This window comes from Hippichthys cyanospilos, chromosome 1, assembly GCF_059441005.1.
Source record: "Hippichthys cyanospilos isolate Australia breed blue-spotted pipefish chromosome 1, RoL_Hcya_1.0, whole genome shotgun sequence".
NCBI lineage: Eukaryota > Metazoa > Chordata > Actinopteri > Syngnathiformes > Syngnathidae > Hippichthys > Hippichthys cyanospilos.
The window spans coordinates 34,775,374-34,786,534 of NC_142369.1; the positions used below are offsets into that span (position 1 = coordinate 34,775,374).

General features: G+C 39.2%; 1 protein-coding gene across 2 annotated transcripts in view; it reads left to right on the forward strand.

The window, feature by feature from the left end:
- olfml2a (olfactomedin-like 2A) overlaps window positions 1-10,045 on the forward strand; it is a 34,091-nt gene extending 24,046 nt beyond the window's left edge. For both annotated transcript variants that reach the window (XM_088430759.1, XM_088430769.1), the window contains exons 7-8: window positions 656-841; window positions 7,478-10,045. In XM_088430759.1, the coding sequence (XP_088286885.1) occupies window positions 656-841; window positions 7,478-8,082 (791 nt within the window). In that variant the 3' untranslated portion in view covers window positions 8,083-10,045. The remainder of the gene's footprint in view (window positions 1-655; window positions 842-7,477) is intronic.
- Window positions 10,046-11,161: the final 1,116 nt, after the last annotated feature.

Consider the following 11,161-nt stretch of genomic DNA (forward strand, 5'->3'; position numbering starts at 1 on the left):
AACATTACATTTAAAAACTCACGTCATGACATCATGTCAAATACGTTGAGGATATGTGCTAACAGCTGAGCTGCAAATAAAGTAAATTTAAAAAGAAATACATGACTGTATAATAAGGCAGGGGCAAAAGCTGGATGTTTCGTAATTCCTCGCCCACTGCGAATGAGCCGACAACTAGCTGAACAATCCTATGGCTTATATAGCCAAGAAACTAATGACAACAACAAGGAACAGCTGGAGGAGAATGCGAGGCAGGAAAAGATGATAGGCTGTCACACAGGGCAGGAACACGCGGACAACAAGTGGACAGTATCAAGCTAATGAGAGGGGCAGACGCGAGGAAGTTAAGACCTGAAAGGCAAAAACAAAAACAAAACCCCACAACAAAACTCTCCACAGAAAACCCCTCGCAGAACATGACACAAACATTAAGGAGAGCTGATTTAAAAGGTATGGTGACATGTCTGACATATTAAAAAGAGGCTTTTTTTCTGTAAATCCATCATCAACAAAAGTTTTTGGTTTTTAAATTGGTGAAAAATAGTAATTTAAGGGGAGGTCTGGGTTGTTTGTCCACATAAGAGGGAAACTAACACTTGCTTAATATGAGTTCAAACAGGATTCACAGATTAATGTTCAACTTGTTCTTCTACAGGAAAAATCCTTCATTGTGAAGGGACTCTCGCATCAATCGAGCAGCCAGAGAAGCAACACAGTTATGGCCGCAATGAAGGAGCCTGGATGAAAGATCCACTAGCCAAAGACTCAAAGATCTACGTCAGTAACTATTACTATGGCAACAATCTGGTGGAGTTTCGCAACTTGGAGAATTTCAAACAAGGTATCCTTTTTTCTTTAACAATTTTATCAAAATGTAATGCATTTACGAAGGACACAAATGCACGTGTGAAACAAAATTAGAGGGTGAGAAACCATCTGACTTAAGATCCAGCCATTTCCTATACTGTTTGTCCTCATGAGTGTCATGGGCAATATTCCATCTGATTTTCCAAGTGCCTGAGCAAAACACAAAGTCAATGAGAAGTCCTTTCTTTGACCACTGTGACTGACAACACCACCACTGTTGGGAACTTGAGAAGTAACGCAAATGAAACTGTGTGCTGCGCCTCAACAAAGATTATGAAAATATATCAAAATACATGATTGTATTATTCAATTAATCACATTACACCAGTAGTTTCCATCCATCGTGCTGGAGCCTAGTCTAGCTCTCTTTGGGCAGTAGGCGGGGTACACCCTGAACTGGTTGCAAGATAATGACAAGGGCACACAGAGACCAACCATTCACACTCAAAACACACCTCAGGGCCATTTGGATTGCCTAATAATCTCTACCATCCGTGAAATGCAGGAGGAAATAGAATTACCCGGAGAATAGGCATGGGGGAACATGCAAACTCAACAAAGGAAGGCCAGGAGCCCAAAATGAACCCAAAATCTCTGCATGTGAGGCGGACGTGCTGCCCAGTCTTCCATTGTGCCATTCCAGTCGTACATCATTTTTAATCATTTAACGACAATATTTTAGGCATTTTCCTATACAGTGGATGCCCATTATGTGAAATTAATCCGTTCCGGGGTTGGGATCATAAGGCAAAATCGTCATATGGCAGGCGATAGACCCTATGGTAATTAGCTAATGTGTAATTAGCTATTAATGCACTTGCTGTGGGCCCACCTGGGACATGGAACTACTGCAGTAAAGATATTTACAGTGGGACCCAGTTTATGAGATTAATCCGTTCCGCGGTTGGGATCACGACGCGAATTCGCCGTATGGCAGGCAACACAAGCCTATGTTAAATAGCTAATGCTAAAACCCCAGGTAAAAACACCATAATTGTATATACATATTAAAAAGTGTTAACAAAATAGTATAGTAAGTGCTACTTATATATAATATACATGTATACAATAAAATAACATAATAAATAAAAAAATATATAAAGGATTTATTTACCTTTGAGTAACATGACTTGAGCTTGTATGGCCATATTCCCCAGCGAGGGTAGCCTCGCCTAGCCTTCTTCGTTTTTCTCGATTATCTTCAGCTTTTTTTCCATACTAATCATTTTCTTACTTTTTCCTTTAACATCACTAGCAATCTTGGGCCCCATGGCTAACCCTTTAAAGTTTGAATTAAGCACTAAAATGCACAATAAATACAATATTGTAAGCACTCACACTAGGATCAAGTCTTCAGCATGTCGCATTTTATGGACACCGTGAGCCCACCAATAGCAGACCAGCATCTTAGTGACGTGTTGCAGCGCAGGCAGCTTGACGCGACCAGAAAATAAGAGCAATTACCTAAAGACGTCTGAAGATGAAGACAAAACAACATAAACATAGCCAACCCCGTCGTAAAGCAGGAAAAATGCCGTAAAGAAGGGACAAAAAAACGTCTGAGTCCATGTCGTAAAGTGAAAAAAACATAAGACAGGGGTTAACAGTGGGTCCAATGTATATAAGTGATGTGGCCCACCTCAAAGGAAAATCACAAATTGGCCCACTTAGAAAGAAAAAGACCAAATCTAATTTTTCATGAGCTGGGTGGTATGTGCAAATGATGTGGTGCTTTTGGTCTCCTCAGACCGTGACCGCTAACTCTCACTGGATCCGTTCGCAGCCGAGTGTGAAGCGGCTGGGATGAAGATAATGCAGCACCGCCAAATCTGACACCATGGTCCTCAGTCAGAAAAGGGTGGAGTGCCCTCTTCAGGTCAGGGATGAGGTCCTGCTCCAAGTGGAGGAGTTTAAGTATGTTGGGGTCTTGTTCACGAGTGAGGGTAGGATGGAATGGGAGATTGACAGGCGGTTCGGTGCAGCATCTGCTGTTTTGCAGAAGCTGTACCGCTCTATTGTGGTAAAGAAACAACTGAGCCGAAAGGCGAAGCTCTTGATTTAACGGTCAATCTACATTCCTGCCCTCACTTATGGTCACGAGCTGGTGGGTTGTGACTGAAAGAATCCCGGATACAAGAGTGGCCAAAATGAGCTTCCTCTACAGGGTGTCTTGGCTCTGCCTTTAGAAATAAGGTGAGAAGCTCGCTATTCTGGGAGGGGCTCCTCCGTGTTAAGGGAGTGAGTTGAAGTGGTTTGGGCATCTGGTTAGGATGCCTCCCGGACTACTGTTCAGGGAATGTCCCACTGGAGGAGGCCCTGAGGACGACCCAGCACACGCTGGTGGGACTATTTCTTTGGGCTGTCCTGGGGATCCTTCAAAGTGGCCGGGGAGAGGGAAGTCTCATCTTCTCTGCACAAGCTTCTTCCCCCGCAACGCGACTCTGGAATACAGCAGTAGAAGATGGATGGACAGTACAAACAAATGCAAGATGTAGTGGAACCCTTAATGTCAAGCAAATTCTGTACCAGGGCACTGGTTGTTCTCACATTCTTGTTTTTTCACTGAAGGAAACATTCCACTGGAAATCATAGCAATAATAGTAAGTGCTGTGTAAGAAAAAAAAAAGAAAATCCGATGGATGGATGGATGGATGGATGGATGGATGGATGGATGGATGGATGGATGGTATGTTCTGTGCCAGGGTGATGGACCTTCTGAGGTAGGGAAAAAAATTGTAATGTTTACCTTTCAGAAAACCAACATTACTCTTGTGAAAATATTAACGTTGTTCATTAATTCCCTAATAAAAATAAATCAACTCATTACCTCCACTGAGAGAATAAAAGTTTTAAAATTCCTTATGACTAATAATGTAATTCAATAATGTATTGTAATAATAAAATAATTATAATCATAATGTAATGTTTTGATCCCTCCTCAAAGTCATCATTCTCATGCGCTTCATTACACTGAAGCAAATCACTGTCATTCTAATATCGGTAAATCAGTGCTCTCGTTTGGCTGTGTCCCAGACACTTACTTTTTGTAAGGTATGCATACTTTCAGATCAACATGCGTCCACCATACCCAACGTTTTTTGTATGAGTGTGCTAAAGAATTGCTTCATATAAGAATAGGGATTCTCATTTACCACAATTTAAATCCATTTAAAACGTCTCTAGATACGTCTCAATATTGAAATAAAAAAAAGAAATTGATATGCTTCCTGTCCACTTCTGTTTTTTATTTTATATATATTATATATATATATATTATTTTTTTTTTTGCTGTCCTTTTCTGTACTACGTCAGAGGCGTGCTTTGCCATGACGTCAGGCAGGATGTGCACACAATGGAATCAAAATTGGTACAGATTTATTTTCTTAATGTGAACAATGTGTGTTTGTTTTATGTTATCAGATCATTTTAGCATGCTTGATTTTAGAATAAAGCAACTGATAAAACATATGTACATGCCACTTACCAAGTCTACAATAACAGACCTACTACTGTATTCTCCAATTTAAAAAAAGAATGAAGTTTTTTTTTTAAAAGTACAACAGACACATTCACTGCCCTGTTAACACCATAACAATAGAGCTTGATTGGATGTAGAGTTAATGGAATTAGGATCACTCTCTGCAAGCACTCTGTGAATCTGAGGAATTTAGGTTTTAGTTGTTTCATAGCTTCGGAGGGTGGGAAAATCAACTCGTTCTACATGCGCATCAACCGAAGAATTGGATTACACTCTTTTAAAAAGTTATGATCTGCCTTCATAGGATTTGGCTTGTTGACGTAGATGTGTTGAGACAATGGGCTTTCCGAACTTACTTCCAATCAAAGTATCCTGCAGTGAGGTGAGCTCACAGCTGTGTGCGGATGACTAGGTATCTTGAAGAGTGGCAGTGATGCCTGCGGTTCTCTGACATGTCCTCTGGCGTTCCCTTTGAACAAGACTCTGTAGGAAGGGATTAGCAATGTGGGTTGGCTCTGTTGAGGTGGGTGGTTGGGGTGTTCACCACGTTTTTTTTATCCTTGGGCTTTCTATATTATCAAATCCATATCAAACTTCCATGGGGTTGCAAGATTAGGAGGACTGATAGCAGATGATTAAATAATGACACCAGAGGTACACTATGTTGGTTCAAAAGTGAATTATTAAACCAACATTGGATGCGTCACATAATACCATTGTCTCTACACAGTCTGGTGTTGTAAAAACATTGTCATGAGCACCGTGACGATAATGTTATCGTAAACACAACAGTGGAACATATTAATTACTCTAACACGCAGAGGGGTTCTGAACTTCCTGAAAAAGTGACTTTACATTGAGCTCTCAAAATGCTCTGCACTGTGAATACAAACCATACAAGCTGGAGTTCCCACAGTTGCCTCAATTTGTGTGCATGTCCTGAATGTTAGAGAAATAGTTGACATATGCTCTGATATTTTAACTGATTAATTCCCGTTTTATTAGCCACAGAAATTGGACGAATAAATGAAGCTGTTTGCAGGATTGGCCCCAGTCAATCTCCTAAAGGGAAGTTAGAGTTACAGTTATTTTTAATCAAGCATGTAGTTAATTTTACGCATCATCCTATTTGATGTGGTTTAAACATAATCAAAATCAAATTTTCTGAACACAATCATTTCCAAATGAACAAACGCTTAATTTTTTCAATGCCATGGATGACAATTCTCATTTTTGAAAATAGTAGCAATAATAATAATAATAATAATAATAATAATAAATATGTTTTTTATGAGGGTAGCTGACACCCTTGACTAATGCTTACCCAATATAAGCCAATTGGGCACTGTAGTAATAACCGTGACCATTGGATAGCAGAGTTTCCACCCTTACAAATTGGTACAGATTTATTTTCTTAATATGAACAATGTGTGTTTGTTTTCTGTTATCAGATCATTTTAGCATGCTTGATTTTGGATTAAAGCAACTGATAAAACATATGTATTGTACATGCCACTTCCATGCAATTCAAAGTAAGGAATGGAAATCAATTTTTCATCTGATATCGCCCATATTTACAAATATAATAAATAGCACCCAATAGTCTGTCGGCCTTGAAAGATGAGTGAAAATGCTAAATATACTCGCCCTCTATCCATTTCTGATTACATTTTGCACTAAAAGAGTTAATGAACAAACCAGGTGTTATTCTAAGGACGTTATGTTTGTAACACCGCAGGTGTACTTGAGTGTAACAAATCACACAATTTGATTTTTGTGTGGGTGCTGGCTTCGTCTAGTTTGTATGGGAATTTGGCAGACCGTTCTGTGCACAATTAAACCGCACTCTGTGCCAGACTTAGACTAAACATGAATATAAAGCTCTAAATCGCAATTGACTGACCATCATGTGTCTATGCATTACAAAATACCCTTAATCCATTCAATCGTTAAGGCATGTTATCACATTTGTTGTGAGTCCATACATTCAAATCCGCATACTTGATTACTTTGGATGCTAAAATACTAAAGTCGATAAATTAATTGATTACTTAAAGGGATACTGTGTAATTTTTCCCCATGCTCATGTGGAGCTTTAGGGGCATTACGGTAAATGCAGCACCTCCTGCTGTCCATCGCTATAACAGACATGGCAACCTCCGAAGGAATGCCACCCCCCATGTAATATAATTTAATGATAACTAGACCTATGATTATATTTAAAACATACTGTTGGTTTTTATTTATACACACATTTATTTGCAAGTCTTTGAAATAATTGTAGTGGAGTGTTGTACACACGAACGGCGTGGAAGGAGCATGATCTTGTGTTTCGGGGGCCTACACGAGCCGGGTGTCGTGACGACCAAATACCAAGGGATGTCAAATGTGCGCTGGCTGGCTGGCATTCGTAAAACCCCACGACACAAACATAAATCCAATAAGAGTAATAGTGCCCGCATGCATCGGGGAGCCCCTGAGTATCACATGAGTAGCCTGCAGAACTGTTCTGCAAATAGTTTACAAGTGATAGAACATTGTGATTTTCTAGGATTTTTACGAACGATTATGCATATATGACATATATATTACATATTACACTTGATTTACGTATTTACTACAGCTGTTTCTTAATTATTGTGAGGAATCAATAACAGGAGCAGGGTCATCACATAAACTGGTAGCCCTTCGTATAGCTCAGTACCAAAGAAGTAGCTCTCGGTTTCAAAAAGGTTGGTGGCCCCTGCTTTAGGGACTAAAGCACTAAACATTGATTACCCTAGGTAATAATGTAATCAATTATTTTTGTCAAATTACTTATCAAACATAATCGATTTCTTCAGTACTTAGTTACCTAACTTGATTACTTTAGACTTTGGTTAGTACAGTACCGGCCATTTATAGACCCTCCGTTGGCCAAACACCTGAAAATAAATAAATGTGATTGAATATCTGGACTTTCAAAATCTGTAAAAATGTTTATGTGGGATTGAATGTGTTAATGTACAATATACAGTATTGCACATCATCTGATATTAGTGACATTTGAACTTGTTTTTCTGGATATTTGCTGGGTTATTATTCATTTTAAGGTGTATTAGGAAACTAATGCGATATTTTCTCCTGCTGTAGGCCGCTGGAGCAACCTTTTCAAACTTCCTTATAATTGGATTGGCACGGGTCACGTGGTCTATAATGGAGCCTTCTACTACAATAGAGCCTTCACCAAGAACATCATCAAGTATGACCTGAAGATGCGATATGTGGCTGCCTGGACACTGTTGCATGATGTGGTTTACGAGGACACAACCCCATGGAAATGGAGAGGTCACTCGGATATTGACTTTGCTGTGGATGAAAGCGGACTATGGGTTATCTATCCCTCAACAGACTATGAGTACAATCATCAAGAAGTCATTGTCATTAGTAAACTGGATCCTGGAGACCTATCCCTAAAAAGGGAAACAACCTGGAGGACAGGTCTCAAGAGGAACTCTTACGGCAACTGTTTCATTATCTGTGGTGTATTGTATGCCGTCAATGTGTACAACCAGAAGGAAGGGGAAGTGCGCTATGCTTATGACACCCATACCAACACCGAGGCCATTCCACGGCTGGCCTTTACTAATGAGTACTCATTCACTACACAAATCGATTATAATCCAAAGGAGAAAGTTCTATATGCCTGGGACAATGGCCATCAGGTCACATATCGGCTAAATTTTGTCGACCAGTGAGACCGACTGCAAATACAATTTGCTCAATGCATGCCTGCATGTGTGGACCAGACGTGCTCAGTGTTTTATAGTTTTTTTTGTTTGTTTGCTTTGTTGTTTTTTTTCTTCAAAAAAGACCAAGTACATACAGTACCATGGTTTCCAGTATCAATGCATGTTTTTCAAGCAGATGACCTTGTTGACTTTATGGGGACTGGACATAATCTTACAAATTGAGTTGAAGGTCAACGGGCAGAGCTCATGTAAATATATTATATCGTCTTTCATAAAATGTCAGCAGGCTGGCTCACTAATTTGGTCATGAAAAAAACATATCGACACGTTGGGTAAGTTTTCAGAACCCTTCAGTGAAAGAAAGAAAAACCTACAAAGGTCAATTGTGTAATGTGCAGTTTGGCAAGTTCCTTGTGTCGTCGGTTCTCATTTAATTCAGTGAAAATCGGAAGTTTTGTTAGCAGAAGGATACCAAGTGTCCGAATTTGTGAAATTAGTCACTTCAAGGGAATTCCAGGCTTATGTTTTATCGCATAAACTCCATTCAGTTTCATAGTATTTGCTGCCATATGTGCATATAAAGTGGAGGGATGTCAAGAAGCAGAACTAACCACAGTCATTGAGTACAAACCTTTATTAAAAACTTTAACTCTAGCCGAATCCCTCTATCCATTTTAAGCGTTGTTTATCCTTATCAGGACAATCATTCTTTCCACAAATTCAGGCCAATGCATCACATCAGGAAATTGACCTGTATGCAAAATAATTCAAATTGTTAATCAGGTGTTCTGTTGGCCATCACACCCTTGTATACAATACAAATAATGCATGAGTGTAAGAATATAAATATGTTTATAGTATTTTTTAAAAATAAAAGTTATAGCTATTTTGGAATTATATTGTAAAGATTTTTTTTTAAATAACCAGAGTTGCAAAAAAAAGCTTAAACCTCTGCAATATGTGTGCTAGCCCAGAACTTGACACTGTTCATCAGTTTCTGAGGATGCACAGTTAGTTCCAAGCTTCAGTTAAATTGACTGCCAGCAGTTCACACAGAGAAAGAAACCTTTTTTCTATCCATGGCATTTAACTCAACCAACTAGATTATTTTTGTTTTCGGATTCATTTTACAAATGAAAAATGGTTGCTATACTAAACAAAAGACTTCTACCTTCAAGTCCATCCATTATGCAGCACTTTGTCCATAATTCTGTTGCATTTATTACAAGTATGCTGTCTTTTACCATTTGATGTGCTTTGAGATGTGTATTACAGTTACACAAACACATTTGTCCACATACAGAAGTTTCAAAGAGTAAGAATTTGTTCATGTGCTGTTCTAGTACCATCATTCATCTGACTATTATAACTATCAACTGTTTCTCTCAATTCTGTGGAACATGTAGAATAGATGTTTTTCAGCTTTGGCCAACGGACAGTATTGATTCCTTGCAGGATACTGGGTGACCTGCTCAATATTCTACCTTGAAAACACCTGTACCATGTCCTGCAGGATCAGGAAAATATAAGTTTTCAGAGTTTTTCACTGTCCATTTTTGTCTTCATCTGCTGTATAGATTTACATATCAGTTTAACATTGACTATACTTGTTTTGTTTCAGCTTTTGATTCTTCAAAGCTCAAATTACTGTTAGATACAATATGAATGACTATGGATGTCGGGTTGTGTGGACGTAACCCAGACTCCACGAAGACACATCCTGATTTCCATGCATTGGAACTTTAAGGCTATCAGGCTCATCCTAACATGGTTTTCTTTTGGTAGTTTTTCAGTTACAACAAAACTAATTTACTCATAACTAATTGCAATGCAAATTTACAGTATTATGTCTTCATTAATAAATGTCATGAACCTGTTGTATAAATAAAAATTCTGTGAAAGAAAAATTGTGTTGTGAATCTAACAAATCACTCTGCCATGAACCAATAAATGCTGAGTGAGAACCAGATGCTCTTGTCCGCCTCCTGTTGAGGAAATAATGACGTATGACTCAGATCTTCTGATTTCAAAACAACTCTGTCCACATGAGCTGCATTTAGTTCATTTGTGTAGTCACTGTGCTCAATTGAATCTTGACTCCAAAACGCATTGCAAGAAGCGTGGCTGTGTGATTTCTTGGCAGAATAGTTGAAAATCCCTAAATTCCTATTTCCATTTCAAGCAACTCTAGAGGGAGTAGGGCAAGAGCAGAATAGAGCAGGGTGTGGAGGTTTGCTGCATATGCTGTTCATTTCTTCTATTTAAGGATCACTGTCTTTTTTACACACAATTATTGGAAGCATCCATGCATTACGGCATGAAAAGAATTTAACACTGATGAGTGTAACACTCTGGAGCTGACCGATCAGAAGTCTGTCGCAAACTGTTGACATTTTGTTGTCATGCAACAATAATGAACACTGACAATTCACATGACCCGTGATACTTTGCGCCCAGTACCTCACAGAAAAACAAAAGCTCTAATGTTGCTTAACACGATTACACTTGATCTTGCTCACATTAGCAGGGCCTCTTGTTCAACATCATGCACCATCATCTCCTGGTGGTGGCAGGAAATAAAGTCATTATCCCCATGTAACTACTACCTAGCAAAAGTCATCGTACCTTGTGTTGATGTGACACAAAATCTACTGTATTTCTCCAAGAACAAGCTGACCTCGCTTATAAGTGGACCCCCGCCATCATCACTATCTGACACGCCAAATTGCCTTCCCCATTTAACTCTCACACGTCATGTTACTCTCCCGTGGGTAGTCAGCTTCGGACCCATCCAATTTGTTTGAAATGGAAGTCTTCGGTGATGATTTTCTGATCATCTTACTCGGGATATTATTCCAAGCTTTCTTTATTCAAGTGACAACTGTTGCAAGATCAGAGCGTGGAAGGTTGCCTTTCGCTGTTTCTGCACCCACCTGCTGACATCCATTCCGGCTTGCTCATGTGCAAAGGCTGAAGGAGACAAGTCAAGCCTCTTTTCCTTTTCATATTGCATCAAAGTCCGCCGGTAAAATTATCCACGCAGCCTCATTATTGAAAACAGATGCAATTAGGCAGCATTTGATGA